At 37.5% G+C, this 23622-nt stretch overlaps 2 protein-coding genes across 5 annotated transcripts in view; one reads left to right on the top strand and one right to left on the bottom strand.

Annotated features, from left to right (window-relative positions):
• Dock11 (dedicator of cytokinesis 11) overlaps positions 1-23622 on the bottom strand; it is a 198944-nt gene that overhangs the window by 20037 nt on the left and 155285 nt on the right. For all 4 annotated transcript variants that reach the window (XM_060375411.1, XM_060375407.1, XM_060375408.1 and 1 more), the window contains 8 exons: positions 19759-19941; positions 17284-17397; positions 14991-15206; positions 14845-14902; positions 9392-9498; positions 3732-3854; positions 1589-1702; positions 401-547 (listed from right to left, as the gene is read on the bottom strand). In XM_060375411.1, coding sequence (XP_060231394.1) covers positions 401-547; positions 1589-1702; positions 3732-3854; positions 9392-9498; positions 14845-14902; positions 14991-15206; positions 17284-17397; positions 19759-19941 — 1062 coding nt within the window. The remainder of the gene's footprint in view (positions 1-400; positions 548-1588; positions 1703-3731; positions 3855-9391; positions 9499-14844; positions 14903-14990; positions 15207-17283; positions 17398-19758; positions 19942-23622) is intronic.
• On the top strand, positions 11985-12431 carry LOC110539569 (small ribosomal subunit protein bS21m). The gene has a single exon (XM_021626419.2). It carries the CDS (start codon positions 12063-12065, stop codon positions 12324-12326), a length of 264 nt encoding a protein of 87 aa, XP_021482094.1. The 5' UTR covers positions 11985-12062; the 3' UTR covers positions 12327-12431.

The following is a 23622-nucleotide window of genomic DNA, read 5'->3' as shown; positions in this document are numbered from 1 at the left end:
TCAACTAAGAATCATGATGTAGAACTGTATTACAACAACTGAACTTTATTAAACATAAGTCTCTTCTATTATTATTAATGAATGTGTTTAATGTAACTCTATCATCACTTTCTACATAGTAACTCATTTAATGCATATAACAACATCATGGGGAAGGTACTATTGTCTCCATGTTTCAATTGAGAAAACTCAAGCTCAGAGTAGTTAAGTCATTTCCCTATAGTCACATAGTTAGCAGAGAATGGAGATTTGAGTCCTGGCCTCCCTGATTTTAAAGGCCCCATTCTTTCTGTCATTCTCTGATAGAGTCATCTTCCATGCTTTTCTCCCACATATCAGGAGCAATACACTAGGCCTGTAATAAATGAACAATGACTTTCAAATGCATGACATAGGTTACCTTGTCTGAATCCTGAATTATTTTGACATTTTCAGTACCAAATTTTTCACCATAAAGTTTCACAAGTCTCAAGGAAACCTCTGAAAGGCCAGTAAGCTTGGGTTCTTTATAGATGTACTCTTTTCCATCTTCTTCTTCAAAAAAAGACTATTATAAAGGTAAAAACAATAATAGTTTACAAATAATATATGAGAAAAGCATTCAAGGAAAATATGCACGGCTAGTGATAATATATTTGAATACACTTAAAATAATACTTATTAATATTAGTTTTAACATATTTATGCTGGCTGGTTTTATGTTACCTAGACATAAGCTAGAGTAATTTGGGAAGTTTGAACATTATTAAAGAATATATTTTATCACACAGGTCTGTGCAAAAGCCTATAGGGCATTTGTTTAATTAGATATTAATGACAGGAAGGCTCAGCCCATTGTGGGTGATATCATCCCTGGGCTGGTGGTTCTGGGTTCTATAAGAAAGCAGAATGAGCAAGTCATGAGGAGCAAGCTAATAAGAAACATCTCTCCATGGCTTCTGAATTAGCTCCTGACTCCAGCCAGGTTCCTGCCCTGTTTGAGTTCCTGCTCTGACTGTTCTCAGTGATGTAGTATGATCAGAGAGCTGTAAGCTGAAATAAATCCTTCCTCCACAAGTTAATTTTGGTCATGATGTTTTATTACACAAATAAAAACTCGAAGAGCATGTTAATATTTTATTTTTTAGTATATTAATAATATAAAAATGTCACATGCATTTATTCAACCTTTTTACTTCGAATAAGTTGAGAACTGTCAAATGCACAGGCATATAAACATTACTGTCTGGGGGGGGGAATGTAATATGGAATTTTAAAGTTAATTTAATTAATTATTCCCAAGTTAGTTTTTTCTTCTTTGTGTACTCAAACTCATAAGTATATAAACATATTATTGGTAGAAGGAGGGAACTAACAGAGATTTTTTTTTTATTTTCATGAAATTTAAAATCTACACCTTGCATCCCTGACCTAATTAGAGAGGAGAAACAAAGTAAACTAGAACATTACAAAACGGGCTCCCTCCTATGTTAAAAGGAAAACAGACTTCCATAAGCAACAACTACACAAAGGCCATCTAATAAGTCAAAGGGAAACATTTTAAAAAACAAAACAACTTGATGAATGAACTTTACTAACACACACTTACCTGGCCATAAAAGGCAACTCTGAAGAAAGTACCTAAAAGTCGTTTTTTGGTGTGCATAACCTCCAAAATTTTTGTGTAAGCACCATGAAGAGTTCTATAGACTTGAGTCAATTTCTGAAAAGTGAGAATATAGAAATTATCTTTGTGTTTTTGCCTGTCATTAAGTGTCATCAAGATCAACATATAAGAGTAAAAATACTGTGAATGTTTAGGTTTTTTTGTTAATTTTGTTGTTGTTGTTGTATATTTTATTTTTGAGACAGAGTCTTGCTGAGAGAGTCATACTAGGATGGCCTAGTATTCACTATGTACTCACTACTGTACCAGGCCATCCTGGGCTATTAGCAGGACCTCACCCCCAAAGTTGTAATAAAGGGTGCTCAGGCTGCATCTGAGTGGTAGAGAAATTGCCTAGAATGTGCCTGGGTTCAATGCCTAGAACTGCAAAACATTTTATATCATATGAATATGTTGATTTTACCTATTTATGCATAATTATTAAGTTATTTTAAAATATAATTCTTACGTGTGTGAATGTTTTGCTTGCATGTATGTCTGTGCAGCACAAAAGTCAGAAGAGGGTATCAGATTCCGTGGAACTGGATTTACAGATGGTTGTGTGCCACCATATGGGTGCTAGAAACTGAACCTAGGTTCCCTGCAAGAGCAACAGGTGCTCTTAATTGCTGAGCTGTTTCTCCGGTCCAATCTGTAAATTCTTTCAAAAATTTTTTGGTGAACTAATGAGTTTTATGGGGTTTGCTAACAGGAATATGGGCGAGATAAGCCCTTATACAAGCAAAAATGACTCAAAGTCAGCTGTAGCACCAAAAGAGACCCCTGTGTGACTCATGAAAGCTGAAACCCTGGAGCACACTGTACAACTTGCAGGCAGCTCAACAGGTTGAAGATTGTCTGTTTCAGGGAGCTCAGTTAATGTGAGATTCTTCTGGGTAGCTCAGCTGGTCTGACAGTATCTTTTAGCAGTCTTTACCATTTATGTTGGAAAGGACAGATCTTAGCACCTCTGGCCTTTTAAGTTTAAAACAGGTTTGGTTGTTTGTTTTCATTTTGACACAGCATCTCACTATGCAGTCTAGGCTGGCTTCAAACTTGAGACAATTATCCTGTACCAGCTCCACAAAGTAGTTGGATTATAGTTGATGCCAACACACTCAGCTCATCCCACCTTTACTATTTTTTTAATTAAAATATTATTTTTTAATATTAATTACACCTTATTTACTTTGTATCCCAGCTGTAGCCTCCTTCCTCCCTCATTCCCTCCCAATCCCACCCACCCTCCCTCATTTCCTCCCTGCCCCTCTCTAAGTCCACTGATGGGGGAGGTCCTTTTCCCCTTCCATCTGATCTTAGCTTATCACAGCTCAGTATCCAAGTGGGTTCCCTAGTAAGGGGAACAGGGACTGTCCCTGACATAAACTCAGTGGCTGGCTCTTTGAGCCTCCCCCCCAGGGGAGGAGCAGACTTGCTAGGCCACAGAAGAGGACATTGTAACCAGCCTGAAGAGACCACTTCTACTCTTAAAATAGCTTGACTACCAAGCCATCTTCCTCCTCTTTTTTTTTGGTAAAGTTGCAGTAGAAATTATGATATGGACCCAAAGACTTGAATATTAAAAAATTCTGTCACATGAACATGGCAGTAGATATTAAATAGAATTTATCAACAGTTTTCCTGGCAGGCCAAATTGATAAACCCTCACAGCTAAGTTATTACTGGTGTCCTCCTACGTTTCTGCATCATGGTCAGCCAGTACTTTCAGTCTTTGCACTCAAGTTCAAGGAAAAGAATCATGTTTCTAGGTCTCTATTGGGCAATATGAATGTTACGTAGTTTTGAAAATCCAGGGAGGAAAGTTACAATCTGGACTGGGGAAGACTTGGAGATAGAGCATGTTTCTAGCATGTTCAAGGCCCTGGGGTCCATCCTTGGTATCATAAACAAAAAGAATAAAATAAGTATATTTATTTTATGGCAAAATTCTAATGTTGTAATATAATGAACTACCCATTTTCTTCAGAAGACATCAGAGTAAACAGATAGGAACAACATTATTATATTAGTTATTCAGCCAAGACAAAGTATGAAAGACAGTGATGCCAGTGTGTCCATCCCCTACCTCAAATTCACGGCGTTTCTCATAAATTGGAACAATCAACTTGGAAATCTCAGAAATTACTTCGTAACGCTCTGCCTTCCACAAGCCATCCACACACTGTTCTAGCAACTCCAGCAAAACCTCCTGAATGAAGAGAAGCGGTCAACTGGGTATTAAAAATAGCTTGGGACAAATCCACTTTGAAACATTTTAACTTACTAAAGAACAAACAAGATGGGCAAAGTCCAAGTAAACACACTCTTACATTTGTATAATTACATCTTCCCTCTGTCCACTGCTTTCTTCTGAATCAGGATTTAGCTATGGAGCCCAGCTTCCTGTCCTCCAATTGGTGAGCTTCCTACCTTAGCCCTGTGAGTGCTGGGACAACAAGTATGTACCAGCACATACAGTCTCATAACTATTTTCTAAATCAAATGTTACAAGTGCTATAAAATTAGGAATATTTCTAAAATATGGAATTAATATCAGCAGTAAGCTATTTTCTTGTTGACATGAGAATAGAGGCTTTATTTGCAGTTTACTTGCAATAGCATGTTGAAATGAATCTTTTGTTCTAAATTATGTAGTCAGCTGACCTGAAAGTCAAAGAGTGACTTACTAAGGGATAGAAATCATGCCAGGGCAAGACAGGGCAGGCAGTAAGGGTAGAAGGATGGCTGGATACCATCAATGCATGAATGTTATATGCATGTATAGAAATATCAATAATGAATCCCATATATATAATGTTTAACAAAAATAAGTAACTAAACGGAGAATGTATACATTTCACTAAGTTTGTACATCTCCATTATTTTTCTTTCATTTTGAAACAATATTTGCATAGAATATTAGTCTAAAGAGAATGTGACAGCTTTTCAAAGTAATGCATAAGTGATTTAGTTTTGCATTAAACTGATACAATCCAGAGAAAGAACTCTTCCTTCCCACGAATAAACATTAGGGATAGGATAATATCCTATGATAGAGCTCTCTCACCTTCCAGAATCATTAATAGCTGCTTGCAACAATTTTGTGAAGCATTATATCATGTTCTCAGCAATAAAACCAAAAAGAAAAAAAAAGAAAAAAAAAAAAAAAAGAAAAAAATTGGGCCAACTGCTGTGTTGCTGGCTTTAAGTTTTAGCAACTTGTTTTCCTTCAGATCTATGGAACTGATTGTGAATATGACCCTTGTTTGTCTCTTAGACAAAGGAACTCAGTGCAGGTGGCAATATTCTATAAATTCTTAGCCGGGAAACTAGGTGCAGTTTTGAATTTATACTGTTATGAATTGAACTGTATTCCCCTAAATCAGTGTTTCTCAACCTGTTGGTTGCCATCTTTGGTGGCGGTGGGGTAGGGGTGTGAATGACTATTTCATGGGGTCACATATCAAATATCCTGCATTTCAGATACTTATATTACAATTCATAACAGTAGCAAAGTTACAGTTTTGAAGTATCAACAAAATAATTTTATGGTCAGGGGTCACCATAATAGGAGGAACTGCATCATTAGAAGGCTGAAAACCCCTGCCCTAAATGGTAACCTGAAGTTCTCACCTGCCTCAGAATGTGATCTGATCTGGAAAATGGTTGTTATAGATACAATTGATTTAGATGAGTATACTGATAAATGGTGAGCCTTCAAGCCAATATGTCTGGCACCCTTATAGGATACTGCAGTTATCCAGTGAAAATACCATGTGACTGCAGAGACAGACAGAATCCATGTAGCTGCAAGTGAAGGAATGCCAAGGAAAACACCAGAAAACAAAGAAGGTTTCTGCCTGGACTCTGGGAAAGTAGATTGTTTCCACGATGAAACCTCAGATTCAGATATCTGGACTCCAGAATGGTGAAGTAATACATTTCCGTTGTTTGAAGCCACCCACTTTGAGGTGCTTTGAATGTGGCAGCTTTAGTGGTATGGTCTAAGTATTTGGTTTTCTCAGATTCACACGTGAAAATTCTAAACTTCTAATTGTATTAAAAGGTGGGTCAGTTTGGGTTAATGATGTCATAAGGCAGAACAACTGAGAGTGAGATTTCAAGGACTCTTTGAAAAAAAAAATCCCAGAGATGGAGCTCATCCCTTCTACCATGTAAGAATGCAACAAGAAGGGGTCATGTAGTAACTGAGAAGTTTTCCCTCCCTGGACACATTGCCACGATGCTTTGATTTTGGACTTCCTATCCTCTAGAACTCTGAGAAATTAATTTCTGCTATTAATCAGCTTCCTAATCTATTGTGTTATGTTATAGCACTGCAGACAGAATAAGATACCCAGGAAACCAACACAATCACTTCTTTCATTCATCTTCTAAGCCTCTTACCAAACCCTGTCAGCTTTATTTCCTAGAGATTTTCTCAAATACTACCCTTCTCCATTTATAAATTTATTGCTAAGGATCAACACGTCACTATTTTTTCTTTAAATGGTCTTCCAGACTCCAGCCTTGGTACTTCCCAATATATTCTCTCCAGAGAGATCACAGGGTTCTGATAAAACATCCCATCACTCACAGAACAAGGGGTAGGCTCCTTCATGTCGACACAAGGCTTGCAATGTTTCTATGATCTCCCTGTTCAAAAAGCCAAGTGCTCCAATAACAGAGAAATGCTTACTAGCCATTCTTCTGAAATACCCTCTGCCCTTCAAGCCCCTTTTTTAAAAAATATGTATTGCATTTATTATTAATTTTTAAATTTTATTTTATTAATTACACTTTATTCACTATGTATCCCCCATAAGCCCCTCCCTCCTCCCATGCCTGTCCCACCCTCCCTCCCCCTTCTTCACACATGCCCCTCCCCAAGTCCACTGATAGGGGAGGTCCTCCTCTCCTTCCTTCTGATCTTAGTCTATCAAATCACATCAGGAGTGGCTGCATTGTCATCTTCTGTGGCCTGGTAAGGCTGCTCACCCCTCAGGGGGAGGTGATCAAAGAACAGGTCAATCAGATTATGTTAGAGGCAGTCCCTCTTCTCATTACTATGTAACCCACTTGGACACTAAGCTGCAAGGGACTACCTCTGTGCAGGGGTTCTAGGTTATCTCCATGCATGGTACTTGGTTGGAGTATGAGTCTCTGGGAAGACCCCTGTGTTCAAATTTTCTGGTTCTGTTGCTCTCCTTGTGGGCCCTTCTTATGATAGCTTAGGCATCCCCCTTTTAGATGTTTTCCTGGTCCTTAGATAAGGAAGGCAAGGTACAAATACTTTGCTTCCCATTCTACTAATCAACGGGGTAAATATTTATAGTTCTACAATATTTGCATACTGTGTAGGTAACTGACATTCCAAATAAGCTGTGATTTTTTTTAAGGTGGGAACAAGCTTATTTATCTAGATTGCGTTCTTCTGTAACTCATAGTTGTAATGTACAGCAGGTGCTCAATCAATGTGACTACTTGAATAAAGGGTCATCATGTTAACATTCAATGGCTATAGTAAGAATTTCAGCAGGCACGTGGTGGCACACATCTCTAATCTTAGCACTCAGGAGGCACAGACCCCTGTGAGTTCAAGGCCAGACTGGTCTACATGGCAAGTTTCAGGCCAGCCAGGGTTACATAGTGAGATCCTGTCTCAAAAATACCAAAAAGTCAGTTACAAACTAATGATGCTTATTTCAGAAACTGAAAGTTATTCATGGTAATTATTTAAAAAAAAATCAAGGAATATACCACTACATAACCCTAATAAAAGAAATAACAAATGCAGAAAAGGGAATTCAATCATATACACACAAGTAATATTATACAGCTAGAGTAGTTTGTATATATGTATTTAGAACACACATATAACAATGAAAGGGAATGAAGCCATGAATTTGAGAAAATGTGGGGGGTATATGGGAAGGATTGGAGGGAGGGAAGGAAAGGGTAAGTGATATAAATATATTATAACCTCAAATGATAAAAAAATACTAAAAATAAAAATTATCATATATCACTTAAAAATCAGTATCTGTTCATGATAGCCAAAAAGAAATCTGGATGAAAATGAAGAGACATTCCTTCATCTCAAAGAACATCTACACACTTACAGCCAAACACTGTTATTCTAAACCTGGTGACATGCAAGGATATACACTCTCACCATTTCTGCTCAGCACTGCCCTAGAGGTCTGAGCTAATGAAACAGAGCAACCAAAAGAAAAACAGGTGTACAGATTAACAAAAGTAAAATTGTGTTTTGGTGTAGATGGCATTATTGCATATACCCTAAGTCACAGAGAATATACAGGTGATTATTGTAAAGCTGACAAGAAAAATTAGCAAGTTAGATAGAAGGTCAACATACAAGGTCAGTGAGATTTCTATTTAATAGCAACAATACATGTTGAAACATAAAATGGAACATTCTAGTAAGTGAAGGCCTGTAATCCTAGCTCCTTGGAAGGATAAGCTACAAGAATCAAAAGTTTAAGATCTCTCTGTACTCCAGAGTGAATTCAAGGGAAGTTCATGTAAGTTTATATAAGTGGGACCCTATCAAAGAAAGTAAAAAAGGAGCTGGGGATATAATTTAGCTCAGCACTTGCCTAGTATAATACCAACATACTCCCAACCCCTAAAAAATGACTTTCTGTTTAACAGGATTAAATTTTGAAAATGAAATAGACAAGCCAAAAACTGGTAAATACACACATACACTATACAGTATTTAGATTCAGTATATACAAAGGATCCCCAGAAATCAGTCATAAAAAGTATACAGCATGGTTTTTAATGAATAGAAGACATTTCAACAATGAATATACACAAGAGGCTGGGGCGGGGGATGGTGGGGCACATGACCAAATGAATTGTGGAAGTGCAATTAAAAGTCACAAAGCGATAGATACTAATTCATGTAAAATGCTTGTAGGAATGAAATTTAGTAGACCTGCTGGAAAAACTAATGTAGAAGTTCCTCAGAAGTTGTAGGTAAAGGCTCTGTGTCACTGAAGTACTATACACAATAACCATGAAATGGAAACACCTATATACAAAGGGATGTTACTCAGCCAACAAGAATTGAAATCCTAGCTGGGCATGGTGGCACACAACTTTGATTCTAGCACTCAGGAGGTAGAGGCAGGTGGATCTCTATGAGTTCAAGACCAGCCTGCTTTACAGAGCTAGTACTAGGACAGCCAGAACTACACAGAGAAACCATGTCTCAAAAAACAAATAAATATAAAAAATAAAAATGTAATTTATTGGATGGTACACCACTTCAATCTCTGTGAATGTCACATTTGCCTTTTTAGAAAAAAAAAAAACTGGCATCTAGAATTTTATTTTATAGGTGATATATTTGCCTGTTGTCCATGAAAGCCAGAAGAGAGAATCAGATCACCTGAAACTGGAGTTAGAGGTGATTATTAACCATGATGTGAATACTGGGAATCAAATCTGGTCATTAGAGAGGATAAATGCTCTTAACCACTAAGCCAACTATCTAGCCCTCTAAATGCTACATTTTAAAGCAAGATAATGGGAAGAATTACTGAGACAAGATTCTACCCTACCAACAGGAATTCCTTTGCCTAGACAATTTTATTCTTTAAAGCTCACCAATTCTTAATTATTTTTAAAGTTAAGCCAGATCTAGTAACTTTTAATATAAATAAATTGTGAAATGGGAAATTTCTATAAATGACAATGCAGGCCCCGGGGTCTTACTTCACTGTAGTGAACATCCATCATTCCAGCATCTTCTTTCATGGCTCCTTCTTCATCTATATTGGGAGTAATTTTCTTGAAGGCTGAACACCCACTAGGGAATAATTCTGTGTGGAAAACCAGAAAGGGAGTATATTTATTACAAAAAAATGTTTGGTAAATACCAGACACTCTTAAAAGGATATGCTATTTTTATAAACACAAATGACTTTGGGTCAAAGTCATAAGTACAAGTTTCAGCTGTAAAAATAATTTTATGTATTACTCAGATCTATTCTATTGCTCTTCCTCCAGCCCAAAGTGAGCCCAAATTTATTATAAATAAGTTGTGTTTTTGATGCACCATCTTCAATGGCTGGTGTAGATGATTTTCTAACATAAAAATTTTATTAAAATGCTTATCCTTTGTGCACTTACTTTGTACATATCTAAACAAAAAAGCAGACATTTTTGGGTAACCATCTCTAGTGTTTAAATTTCACTGAGAGTTGGAAAGGGAATTCAGTCACTTCTTGGAAGAGTCTAGCCCAGGATTTATATGACAGACAGGAAGTGAAACAGATGGCAGAGATGAATCATCCTTGGAGAATGGAACATTAAGACAACCATAGATTTGAAAGTTAGACAGACCTAACTCTAGTACCATGTCATTGCATGAATTTGGATGTTTGTCTCCCTAGTGTGTATAAAGTTTCTTCATCATCACCATCATCACCACTACCATCATAACAAGAATGATAATAAAGGTTAGTCTGAGAATTACATGAAAACGTTTGGAATAGAGCTTAGCATGTAAAAGGGGCTAATTGAATTATTATTGCTAAATAAGCCTATCAATGTCATAAAGCAGATTTCTCAAGACAGAATTAAACAACTGCTACCAGCTGGACCCATAGGAAGGAGAGAGTAAACTGCAGCTGAAAAGCACATTTTACAATTGTGACCGAAATTGTTCTTGAGTAGCAAGAATCTAGGTGTAGAAAGCCATAAGAGTTTCCTACAGTCTGGATTTTCTAGGATCGTGTGATTCAGAGAAGAACAAAGGCACACTTCAGTTGTGACTGGTATCCCATTTGTAACTGTTCTTCTCTCTTTACCTCTCACAAGTGCTGAGATAATGGGTGGTATACACACCACCTTGCTTTGACTTTGAATCTTGAGATTAATGATCTTTGCACATGCCATGCTAGAGAAAGAAAGATGGAAAGAGTCTGGTGAAGTACAACCACTTTGACTCCAAATGACCTCATGAAAAGACTGGGTAGGATTTTGGAGGATGGAGAGAGCAGTGGCAATTCTTAATAAGAGATGACTGGCAGCCAGAAGAGTAAGGGGAGAGCATAAAGGGGAAAGCTGGAATTAGGAACAAACAAGGGAATGAAGTGCTTTGTGAAATTTTAGCTATAGGACACGGGGTACTAAGACTTGGTTAGCATACCCTATAAGGAATGAGAAGAAGAGATGTTATGGAGAAGGAAATTGCATCTTATGGGAGAATCTGAAGGCTTGAAGCCTTGCTGAAAGAGGATGCTACGTGGTGGTACAAGAATGCAGAAAACTTGACTCTTGTCTTCCCTGGGGAGAAATGTTGTGCCCTCTCTCAGGAAAAGAGAGAAGAATGCTAAAGCCTACTCTTCAGAGAGTGAGATCCACAAATGCTGAGGCTCTCAGACAAAATGAAAGAAATGCTGACTTGTCTGGGCTCTTGCATTTGAGGCCAAGAAACAGCAACAACAACAAATGCCCCATTATCACTACTTCCAGTTGACTTGGGTAAAGGGAAGAACATGAGAGTCTGTAAGGTATCTCTGGTACAACTAAGAGCAAGGGCAAGGTTACCTGTTTGAGGGTAGGGTGTGGTCAACTGCATACGTACTTTCACTTTCATTTTCTTTCTTTTTTTTATGGGAAGGGGCAAAAATGAGACAGTCTCACACTATAGCCCGCACTCACTATGTGGCCCAAGATGGCCTCAAACTTGTAATTCCTGAATGTTGCAGTTTCAGGCATGAGCCACCATTTCTGGCTTCTTCCTGCTCTTTTTCCTGGCACTTCAGTGCCTCAAACAAAGAATGGAAGATGCCAGCATTGGTCCTTCATTTATGTTGACAACCCTGGGGGTCAGGAAACTACCAGATAAAACAAACTTTATTTTTGTAAAAAGTCTAAATAATAGAACATTTGTTTCCAACATGTCAGCAAATTGGCATTCTATTCCATCTCAATTGAGAAGAGGGGTTGAGATAAGCTGCAAGCATGATGCTTAGAAACAACAACAACAACAACAACAACAAAAAACAAAACAAGTTTTTGGTGTTATATACTTGTCAGGGATTTAAAATGTAAACACACATTTTGTCTTCAGTATCAATGAAAGCAAAAAATTCTAGACTGTCCTAATGGTCATCACTAAATGTTATTTAAAACATATTTTGCTTAAAGATTCAGGTGTTTTCTAGACTTTTCTAATACTGACAGCTTACAGAGTTGTTACACTAGATTGTAGTTATCCCCGTAGAACAAACTTTATATATATGTCTACACGATGGAACATTTGTTTCCAGTATGTCAGCTAGGCAATATTTTATTCCATCTGAATTAAGAATATTTTATAGGAGTCCGAGTGCTGAGACCACCAGCTCTTGGAGAATGAAGATTTGACTACGAGGCCATGGCTAACCATCTGAAGTTCATTGCCAGGACTGTGATGGTTCAGGACGGGAATGTGGAAGGTGCTTACAGGACCCTGAGCAGGATCCTCAGCAGCGATGGGCTCACGGAAGCCATAAAGCACCGACGCTTTTATGAGAAACCCTTTCGCCGCCGCCAGCGGGAGAGCTATGAATCATGTCGAAGAATCTACAGCATGGAAATGGCTCGAAAGATCAACTTCGTGATGCGAAAGAACCGCGCAGATCCATGGCTTGGCTGCTAATGCCTGTGGTCACATCAATCCTATGTTCAGCTCTTTTCTTTATCCAATCCCAATTTCTGTTATATTTTTCACAATAAACTCAGTCACAGGTGAAAAAAAAAAGAATATTTTATAGTATACTTAACTGTTTTAGATTAGCCATCTATCCTGATACTACTCTCATAGTTTAAGGAGCTAATTGAAAAAAAAAAAAAGTTGTTTCAGATTTTTTTTTTTAAATCATTGAAGCTAAGGTGGAAAAAATCCTGAGGATTTTTATTACTGCTGCTCTTTTAGAATAAGGTTTTCTAGATTTAAGAAAGTTGAATTCTCCAGGTTCAAAAATAGATAGCACCCATAAATAAATATACAAACAATACTCAAATTCAATACTTTTTTGTTTAAAATGTAGAACATCATTTTGTTTCCTCCTTAGCACTTTGATTTTGAATGAAAGATAAATTCGAAAGAACCTTCAGGATATTATGAACTACTTCAGTGACAAGTTCAGACTACATCCACTTGTTAAGACAGGTCAGATTGCTCATTAAGGTAGACGCCTAATGTTTAAACAACTAGAGCAAGAAATAGTCTCTCTAAAGTGAAGGGCTGACTAATGGACATAAATCATTCTTGGTTTTGCTTAGTCTGAAGGTCTTTGTACCTGTGAATCAAACAAGATTCTTGGGAAGAATTTCTAATATGATTACCTATTTTCAAAATCTAAAGGGTTTATTCTTAATGGACCTGGAACTCTTATTTGAGATGCCCACTAATTAGAAAGCTGGGATAACAGGAAGGCAGTTCTCTGGAAAGAATTTAAAACCACAGTCCTGTGTTTAAGATGCTCATATTTGTCAGTGGATTTAGAATTGCAGGTATGCAAATTCAACTTTTATTTTGGGAGCAACTTGACAAACCTATCAGTGTTATAACTGAAAAGAATGAAGTGAGTCTGATTTTGATAAATTCTTTCTCCATTTTAGAACTACTTGTAGCGACTAGTTGTTAAGACTGATGCTAAAGAACATGCTTATCATGCTTTTAGCCATTGGCTCAGTCTCTAGAACCAAAAAGAAAAAAAAGAAGAAAGAAAGAAAGAAACTGAAACACATGCATGAAAAGGAGAAAACTGGAATACACAAATTTTTATTTGTTTTTCTTACAATACATCATTTTTTTAATTTAAAGTCTTGGTGCTTGGAGTAAAACAAGATTCTTAGGAAGAATCTCTAATATAATTACTTATTTTAAAAATCAAGAGTCAATTCTTAATAATTCATATTGAGTCTGGAATTCTATTTCAGGTTCATACTCTGTAATTACCATGTAGCCCAGGCTGCCTTGGATTTGTGCCTTAGCCTCAATATGGGATAACAGACCCTACTACCTCTAGTTGAATATATCAGTTTGAGAACTTTGATTGTTGAAGCATTTCAATGTCAATTTAAAATACAAGTAAAATGCTGGAGACATTGCTCACATAGTAGTATGCTTGCTTTGAATTCACAAAGCTCTGGGTTTGATCTCCAACACTGCATGAAGTGGGCATAGTGGTACGTGTCTGTAATCCTAGGAGCTAGAGGCAGGAAGAGCAGAAGTTCAAGGTCACCCTTAGCTACATAGCAAGTCTGAGGCTTACTTGGCCTACATGAGATCCTACCTCTCCCAAACCTAAATGACATGAATGCATAGTTTAACCATTATAGTTATAGTTTGGGAAAATCTCCACAATGGCCATTATTTTACATGAAGTGTTTTACACAAACACTGAACCTTAGATGTGGAAAAAAAATTTACAGAGTTAAAACACAAGGTTGTGTCCCCACAGCCAAAGCCCAAGTAATATGACTCCCTTAAGATGCTTTCATTTCGTGCTCATGTTACTTGGTTGACTGCCTTGAAGAAAGCAGCATGAACATTGCGATAGATAGCAGATGTCTTGATTGCAATCACCACTGCTAATTAAGTTTTAAACCTTACTCAACTGTTTTGCTATTTGAGTAGTTATAGTAGCCAACAATATTATTTGGGGACAGAGACATTTTCAAGCTGATCCCTGAATTAGGAATCTTGAATTAGGAATGCAGAGCTGTTGCTGTCCTTCAAGGCCCTGATTCTCTTTAACACTCAGGTGTCACTATATAAAAATAGCTCTGGATATGGACAGTTGTTGGTGAAGTTAAGGATGAGGAAGGCGGAAAAATATGATCTGTCTGTATTAGGCAGAACTTCTCTTGAGCCCTAAGAAGAATGAATGTGGCAGTTGTCCAGGGAAATAGTCTTGGGAAATAAACACTGGGCATCAAGCCCAGCTGTGTACTATTTAACTTAACTCTTGTAACCTCCTACAGAAGCTGAAGCCAAAATGAGCAATCCAGTCTTCTTTTACAATGACGTCTGTTTAGCATTGAATAAGGCTGAAGGTAAACATATTTTTTAAGAGCTCAATTCTATCCCATTCACATTTGAAAGCTGTAAAGATAAAGATTATTTTGCCATCTAAGAGTCCTCCCATATCAGAACAGAAAGATCTTACTCTTGCGGTGAAGAAATTCTGCAACTAAAGCCGCTACATGGACATAACACATTGCAGCCTAGAAATGGACGACAAAGAAAGAAGTGTCAGAATATGTTCAAGGGAGTTTGAAGAGTCCCAGTGGGAGCAAAATCTTAAGTAGTCACCTCAGAAAAATCTCCATTTTTTATATGAATTTTGGCCATGCTGTCAAGCCAAGTTTTCCTCAGCTCTGGTGTGCTGGCATAAGATTTAGCTAAGCTATACTGAAGATCAATTAACATTTCAGGGTCTTTCTCATGCTCCTTCATTTGGGCAGTGGCCATAAGAACAGTTCGGATCCTCTTGGTCAAATCTTTGACTTCTGTGGGAAAAGCCGTTGCCTAATTTCAAAACAAAAGAAAACAAAAGACCCACATATTTAGCAGTATTATCAATAGAATTTAAGCATGAGCATCCAATCCTGGGGAGCATAATATGCCTTCTATTCTTTGTTAATGGTCGGCAGTACTGTGTTGCATGTGGCAAGCCTAAAGGGTTTTTAATTCGTTATTTTTAAACTTATGTAACTAGCCTGGCTTCAAAGGCTTATGAATGTGATGGCAATATACTTAAAATGACCTTTGGATACAGGCTATCAGGCTTTGGATCCTGACTTGTCCACTGTGGAGTCTGTGCATCTGCAATTTACTTAGAACAGTAATTGAAAGTTATTGGCACACATTGGTACCAGGTACTAACCTGGGTGCTTTATATGTTTTAATTTTTATAACAACCCTATAAATTAAGTAGTCTTCTCATTAATTTCTACCAATGGAAAAACTGAGGCACAGATAGTGGTTGAGAAGCTCAGCCAATGTCTCCCGGTTGGCATGTCGTGGAGACAGGACTTCTATACAGGCAATCTGGTTCCAGACATATTGATCTGCAGGCAACTTTCATACTGACAAGTGTGCCTATTGTGCTCACTGACTGGAACACACACCTCAGTGAAAATCCTACTGCCAATTTTCTATTTCCACAAATGAAAGGTTATGAGTCATATCACACTCCAGAGAGGTTAAAGAGAACACTGGCCTCTCAAAGTGTTTCCGACTCCAAGATGGGGATGGGCCAAGTACACAGTAGGAAACTTAATAGGAATATGATATACTGTTCTGCCTTTTTTTGTCTGCTCTAAAAATAATTAGTCTCATCTAACCCCTTTGTGCCCATTAATAGAAACTTTACATCCTGAGTAAAAAGCTTACCTCTCATAACAGAATTAGGTATTAATGGTGGCCTTAGCAGATAAAATTAAGCCATTCACAAACAAGTTAAGGAAAAGCAAAAAGAGCTCTTTTCAAGGAAAGCCAACATCAGCCCTATTCACTTGAAAAACGTCACTAATCTACCTGTATATATGGCACTGAGCATGGTAACAACTGGAAACAAAACCTTGGAGCATGAGTCAAATAGCTGAAGTAGTATATGTTGCTTCTGTGCTCCTGGGATTAGTTGAACTGTAGACTGATCCCCTGGGAAACCCACATAGCTGCTTGAAAATCAAACTTTCCCAGCCCATGAGCAGCTGGCACTACTCAGTGTTTTTCTCCCTGTAAGCAGCATTCCTATGGGAATCACTTTTTTGTACAGATTCTACACTTCCCAAACATCAAGTATGTTGTGACTCTCAGCTTTTGATTTAAAAAAAAAAAAACATTTTATACAATATTGTCAAATATACAAGAATCTGACCTTTCCCAACAATGGAAACAATTCGTGCCCCTGGGACGATCGCAGGACCTGTCTTACAGGCAATACAGTAAGAGATATATTTTTACAGTGTTCTAGTTTTGCAAGCATGTGTGAAACAGCAATGGTGGTCAGAATCTTAGGTTTGATTCCGGTGGACTCATACTAAAGAGTGACAGCTTTGGACTGTGACAGCAAGTGATAGTCGGTAAACATAACTTGAAAGTCACAAAACCAACAAATAATGAAAGCTTTTTGTTCCATTTCTCATCTGTTAGCAATGGATCTATTAGCCATCCTGAGGAGTAAGATTTTTCTTAAATTTCTAGCTCAGTATTTAATTAACCAGTATTATAAATGTTAACAATTTTTAAGAAAGAAAATTACTTTTTCTTTCTGGGTTAAGTTTAGAAATCAAGCAAAGAAAATAACACAGATTCTATTACTAAGAGATGCACATTTGCTTAATCTATTTAACTAATGCAGAAATTATTTGCTAGAGACAGTGGTGTATAAAAGCCATCAACTCATAAAGCTCACATTCTATACATTCCATATGAACAATCACTGTAAATCCCATGACATTTTAAAGATATAAACCCCCTTTGTTAGTTAAAATGGGTTTTATTCATTATTCTGGTGCCGAGAATCAAACCCAGGACATTGTACATGGTAAGTGCCACTGACTGACAATCCCAGCCAATGTAGTTTCAGTTTATTCCATACCTTCATAGGTCTGTCGCTATTTGCAAAATTATTGATAATGAATAAAGACTCCTGAAATCTTGATCCTCCACTTAGTGCTACATCAGCTATCAGCTGACTTACAGCAATTATTATCTGTGGAAAGGAATAAAGGTTATTCATTTCAAATGGCTTAAAAAATTCCTGCTTTGGGAGTTAAGGAGAGGTATTGTTATACAGTGTCCAGACTAGCATCTAACTTGATGTCTTCCTGCCTCAGTCTCTTCAATAGCTGGGACTGCAGGATAATGGTTGTTTTCTTATCAATAATCCTTCCCCAGTTCATAGCTCTAAGGGAACAAACCAAGGCTTCCAATATTACACAGTAGACTACTGAGCCAAGAAATCCCATCTGTGTTTAGAATCTAAGTTGTTTCATTATGTAATCCCAATGATACAGAGATGTAGAATAGTAATTTTTACCCAGTGTGTTCTCTATGCTGGGCTTGGTGCCAGCTGCTATATACATTTCATTTTTCACCCTCATACTTAACCATGCAAGGCGGGAAAAACTTGGCCTCATTTTACAGATGAGCAAACTGGTTCAGGCAGATTAATTCACGTAGGGTCACACAGCACATAATTAGTTGCGCTATGAGCTTATCATAAGCAGATGGTTATCTCTATAAATTCTGTGATTTCCACAAAATCATTGTGGTTTTTTTTGTTTTTGTTTTTTTTTTTTTTTTTGAGACAGGGTCTTGCTACATTATCCAGACTGATCTTGATCTTGCACTTGTGGGCTCAAGTGAACCTCTTGCCTTGGCCTCTCAAGTATTTGGGGGTATAGAGGTACATGCTAGCACTCACAGGTCACTTAATTTTTGCTTTTTGAGACAGGTTATTATCCTGTAGATCTGGTTGGCTCAAACATGCAATCCTTCTACCTCAGTCTTCCACATGTTTGGATTTTAGGTATGTTGCAACATGCTCAGCACTCTTTGACTGTTAAATGAAGGTTTTGCTGATGCATGCAAAACAACCTGTATCACCTGCCCTGTATTATCTAACAATCTTATTGTTTAGTTATCTTACTTAAAGGCTCACAAAAACTCTGAGATGAAGTTTCTCCTGCTTTATATTTGAAGAAGCTAAGGCACAGAGAGGCCAAGGAAGTAACCTGCTCCATGTCCTTGAACTTGAGCAAGGAGTCTCAAGACTTACACTCTAGAGTAGCCTTGTCCAAGAGGAAGAGGATGGGAGTCATCTATTTAGGTAGCTACAGTGAAAAAGAGATGGAAGTGAAACTCACTTAATTCTTATCTATCTATCTATCTATCTATCTATCTATCTATCTATCTATCTATCTATCTATCTATGTATCTATCTATCTATGTCGTGTGTGTGTGTGTGTGCTCACATGCTACATGATCACGTGAAGATCAGAGGACAACTAGTAGGAGTTGGTTTTCTCCTTCCACCATGTGTGTTTTCGTGATCACAATCAGGTCATCAGGCTTGGCAGCAAGCATTTTTACCCACTCAACCACTTTGCTGATCCAAAATTTATTTTGATATCTTTTAATTAACTGCCTCTGAAATTTGACAAATCATAGAAACAACATAAGATGACTTCGATGCTCTATTTTTTTGTGTACTTAGTCTTTATATTTTCAATACACCCTGGCTTGGACCAGTCCCATTTCAAGTGGAACATAGCCACATGGTCTGAAAGCTATGGCACAGAAATCCAGATACTGATTTCTTTTGCAGTGCTAACATTGCAACCCAGAGCCTTGTGAATACTAGGCAAGCATTGAGCTATAACCTCAGCCCTTGTTTTACCTTATTTTGAGATAGTCTTTCATGTTGCCCAGGATAGCATTGACCTCACTCTACAAAGTAAGACTTGAAGTTAATATCCTTTTTCCTTAGTTTTCCAAGTAGCTATAGATGTTGATCTTTGCAGGGAGCAGAGTAAGGAGTGGATGTACATGTGTTTGCAGATGTACATGTGTGCCTGTGTGTGGTCAGAGGTCAAACTTGGGTTCCATTCTTCACATGTTATCTATCTTAATGTGGGGAGAGAGGCAAGGTCTCTCACTGGCTTAGAACTTGCCAGATAAGGTTAGGCTGGACGGCCAGTGAGCGCTAGGACTTTATCTGTCCCTATTTCTTCAGTTCTGAGATTACAAGTGCATACCAACATGCCTGGTACTCAAGGAGGCCAAAAGAGGACATCAGATACATTGGATTGGAGTTACAAAGGGCTGTGAGCCACCAGGTAGGTTCTTGGAATCAAACCTAGGTCTTCTAGAAGAACAACCAGTGAGTGTTATTAACTTCTGAGTCATTGCTCCAGCCCTATGCCCAGCTTTTTGGATGGGATTCTAGTACTCATACTTGAAACACATGCACTTTGCCAAATGAACTATCTTCCTACCTATAGATGTTGATTTTAATAGAGGCCAGTGATTGAAGAAGAAACAATAAAGAGGAGATTTTACTGGTACTCACCTGCAAGTGTGTCCTCAAAAAGGTTTTCCTTTTGGTATACTCAAAGTTGTTTCTCATCAAAAGATACAAAAGTGCAGATGCCTCATTCCTGGTTGAGCTAATCTTTGAAGTACAGCACTTTAAAACCTCATAGCAAAATGCAGCACACATGTTTACTCTTCCTTTAAAAAAGGCTGAGGGAAACTAAATGAGAAAAACATAAATGCATACCTGAAAATCTAATGAAATCCACCACCTAATCTGCCTGAACCAGTTGGCTCACCTAAAACTATGTGGCGTGCTTCAAAGGATAACAAATCACTACGAAGTCAGAGCTCTGTTCTAAAGTTAGTGTGAACTTGTTACCATACAGACAAGCATATGTCAATGACAGAACAACTCAAGTTATTAGAGAAGTTACTGCGATAATGTAACGGTACTTGGCATAAATAATGCCAATCTGAGAAGAGCTCAAGATCGTCCAAAATATAAGAGGAACAGAGTTTCAATGATATACTGAATAAATGACTGAAACGATGAATAATGGCTCTCAAATGGGGTCTTCAAATGGGAAGAGCACTTACTTGTGTTCTAAAGTTCCACATGCTAAGAAAATTATAACTGAAAAGTATTAGTAGTGAAATTTATTGTTTTTATTATTATTAAACAAAATTGAGCCAAAAGAAGTGAAGTGTTTGTATATACCTGTCCATTTTCTACTCCATGAACATGGTCAATTAAGACATATTTTGTCACAGAAAAAGAGTGCCCAAGTGGTCACTGAATTCTCCAAACAGGCAAGGGGCTTGGTGCTTTGAGAATGTATCCAACCTGCTGCTCTGGGGAAGATAAACTATAAATCTAGTGTAGGCTTATTAGAATCTCCAATCCTTGCAAGTGGATATAAACAAACTGCTTTAGAGGGCATAGTGACCATTTTTAGGAATTCTGAAGCTTGAGTGTCACCTACTCAAAATCGTTCTTTGGAAACCTTGAATTTTAATCCACATTTCAGGAATATATCTGCTTTATTTTACCTTTGTAGCAAATGCAGTATTAGGCAAGCAATGGGTGTTTAATAAATGCTTTCTGATTGGCAAATTGGGAAATCTCAGAATTTCACAGGATTAGATTGACTCTTTTTCCCTTGGCTTCAGTGACATTTTCCTTTCTTGCCTTTTTTTGCTTCCTCTGTTACTATTTCTTGTCTCTGTTCCAGTTTTCTCTTTCAATCCTTTCTTTGTTATCCTCTCCAGTGTTTTGACCCTGATCCCTGCTTTTTCTCTATATGCTTCCTAAAAGAAATTCAGCCACTCCGCTGAGTTCCAGTATCCCTCTGATGCTGATGTACCACTTACTATGCTCCAGCTATACCAGCCCTTAATGTTCTTAATGTCCAAACTCTTTCCTGATACAAAACTTTTGCAAATGCTGTTTTCCCTAGAATGTTCTTCCTTAAACAAGGAGTGGCTAGTCCTTTTACATTCTTCACATCTTACTCTATAAGGTATATCAGTTTGACATTGTCCCCAAATAATGATGATTCAAGTAAATAATTAAAAAAAAACACAGTAAGCAAAAATGATTATGTGTTCAGCAGAAATTGTAACATCAAATTCTGAGTTCTGTTTTCTTTCTGGGTACAATGTGAGATATGAAATTTATATTTCTGGATACAGGTCACAGATATGGGATCATGAAGGGAAGTAGCAAATGCCTTCAGTGTGCTATGTTGCTAAGGTATAGTGTTCAATAATTTATGTTAGAGGACATTTTGACTCAGTTAAAACTATTTTCCACTTAAAATGTTTTAACTGGATTGCTGCCCAATCATTAGTTGAGGAACCATTTGTACTCTATCTTTGCATTTTTCTTGTTTCTGTTCTTCTTGTTTATCTCTACCATCATATTGCCAGTAGCTAGTACAGCACACAAGAGAGGACTTTGTTTGGTAAATACAGAACAGATGGATAGATATAACTCCAGTCCAGGGCTCTCCCTGAATCCATATTTCAATGTTACAGAGGCACTTGAAATTCAATACATCTACAAAATTGTATTCATTAATTTTTACGTTAGTATAGTTTGTCCTTCAGATTTCAAATCTCCTAAACACTATTTTATCAATGAACTGGTGATCAAGTCTGAAAATTTAATATGTATCCTGTGTCCATATCCACTACCAATGCCTTTTTCTGGGCCTTCATCTCTTTCTCTCTCTCTTTACTATGTTTTATTTACATTTTTACAATGTTTTGTACTACCCATGTTCTCTTTTTTCTCCCTTCCTTCCTTCTTTTATTCACTCGTGCTTCACTATGTAGCTCTGGCTGGCCTGGAACTTGCTACATAGACCAGACTGACCTTGAATTCAGAGATCTGCCTGACTCTGTTTCCCAGTCAATGTCTTTCCTACACTAATTTTAGAGAGGCTTACTTCCCCCAGTCACACTGATTCTCTCAATACATATCTTAATACAAATTGTATTACTTCCCTATTCTAAACCATTCCATGCCTACCTGATTCCTAAAAGATGAAGTCTAGCTGTTAAAGATGACTATGCACTTTTCTGCTTGCAATTTATACTTCCAGTCTCATCTCCTGGGTTAACACTAACTACTCCGACTACTGCTGAAAGGAAACTTTGTTAAGCCACAGCATTTTTATTTTCTCCTGGCCACACCCACTCCTCTCTACAAATGTCATATCATGATGACATTTGTTGATGTACATATATATGTGTGCATATATATTTTTTATATGTATGTTTTCATCTGCTGCATAGTAAACCTTCAGGATTGTATGTAGTAATTACCTACCTAGTAACTGTTAAGTGGATTGTTCTTAAGTATATTTCTATTTATTTATCCTATCATGCCTTTACAACACTCACTTTTCCATATATTCCTTTATTCTTAAAGTATATTTAAGCTTCCTTTATTCCTTTATTCTTAAAAATATATTTCAAGTTTCACATTTACCTAATTTCTGAATTTACATACAAAGAAATATAGGACTTGCTCATTTGATCATATACTGGCTGCCTATGGTTCATTTGTAAGATATTATGCAACATCCCAGAGTTCAAAAAGTTAGTTTCTGCTTTCAAAATGCTTACACACAGATTTTATTGTAATATGCAAGACTGGTGTTTTATCACTGTAGTAGGTGGTATGTTAGTCTCATAATATAGGCAAGATAATGAAAAATTGGTGAAGTTGGTGATTTTAAAATGACATTGGGTCTGAGAATGTGGTGTCTTGGGTTGAATCTTGAGAGAGAAAAGAAGGTGCCAAGGGAGAGTATACTAGTCTTTCGTCAACTTAACACACAAACTAGAGTTATCTGAAAGAAGGAACCTTAATTGAGAAATGCCTCCATAAGACCTGGCTGTACAGACGGGTCAAGGACAACACAAGAAAATTCATAGAATCAACTATCCTGAGTCTATAGGGGTTCACAGAGACTGAACCACCAAACAGGAAGCCTGCATGGGACTGACCTCTGCATATACGTTACAGTTGTATACCTTGATCTTCTTGTGGGACTCCTAACAGTGGGAACAGGAGTTGTCTCTGACTTTATTGCTTGCCTTTGGGACCCTTTCCCCTTACTGGGTTACCTTAAGAGAAGAGGAGGTGTCTTGCTTACTGTAATTTTGATATGCCCTGGCTGGTTGATATTCATGGGAGGCTTGCCCTTTTCTGAAGAGAAACAGAGGAGGAGTGGATGGGGGAGGCATGGGGAGGAGAGGGGAAACTATGATCATAATATGAAACAAAATTTAAAAAAAGATCCAGCTATAAGGCATTTTCTTAATTAATGTTTGATGGGTGAGGGCTCAGTCCATTTTGAGTGGTGCCATCTCTGTGCTGGTGGTCTTG

Source organism: Meriones unguiculatus, chromosome X (assembly GCF_030254825.1).
Source record: "Meriones unguiculatus strain TT.TT164.6M chromosome X, Bangor_MerUng_6.1, whole genome shotgun sequence".
Lineage (NCBI taxonomy): Eukaryota > Metazoa > Chordata > Mammalia > Rodentia > Muridae > Meriones > Meriones unguiculatus.
The sequence above is the reverse complement of the archived record's forward strand: the minus strand, read 5'-3'. Positions and strand labels throughout refer to the sequence as shown.

Excerpts from the sequence above, each read along its gene's own strand:
- LOC110539569 (XM_021626419.2), top strand. The coding sequence starts at position 12,063 with ATGGCTAACCATCTGAAGTTCATTGCCAGGACTGTGATGGTTCAGGAC.